The sequence below is a fragment of the Octopus bimaculoides genome, chromosome 25 (assembly GCF_001194135.2).
Source record: "Octopus bimaculoides isolate UCB-OBI-ISO-001 chromosome 25, ASM119413v2, whole genome shotgun sequence".
NCBI lineage: Eukaryota > Metazoa > Mollusca > Cephalopoda > Octopoda > Octopodidae > Octopus > Octopus bimaculoides.
Genome location: NC_069005.1, coordinates 11,182,169 through 11,182,546, shown reverse-complemented (window position 1 = coordinate 11,182,546; position 378 = coordinate 11,182,169). Strand labels below are relative to the sequence as shown.

General features: G+C 43.1%; 1 protein-coding gene across 1 annotated transcript in view; it reads right to left on the bottom strand.

Annotated features, from left to right (window-relative positions):
* Positions 1–332, bottom strand: part of LOC106876191 (uncharacterized) — a 1,637-nt gene extending 1,305 nt beyond the window's left edge. The window contains exon 1 of the mRNA XM_014924632.2: positions 81–332. Within this exon, the coding sequence (XP_014780118.1) occupies positions 81–262 (182 nt within the window). The 5' untranslated portion in view covers positions 263–332. The remainder of the gene's footprint in view (positions 1–80) is intronic.
* Between the last annotated feature and the right edge of the window lie 46 nt (positions 333–378).

Genomic DNA, 378 nt, shown 5'->3' with positions numbered 1-378 from the left:
CAACCAGGTGGATGTGTGTTGTATATGATTGATGAAACACGTGTGTAAACAACAACGACAAAAAAAAAATGGTTACTTACTCTTTGGAGTGAGCAGAAGTGGGAAGCACATCATTTGGCTTGAATATTTTCCACAAAGCCTCACGGTTTTGCCACCCGACTTTGCAGAATCCGTTACTAATGAAACATTTCTCTTGTAACTGAAAGGCCGTTGAAACGATTTGGTTACAGCTTGCTTTCTCAGCTTCGTACATCGCTCTCATCCCAGCTATGTGGCACCTGACCGTTTTGTTAAGCCAGACTTGTCCCTGTAAACATGAGATAAACGTAAGTATTGTTGTTGTTGTTGTTGGCACTCCGTCGCTTACGACGTCGAGGG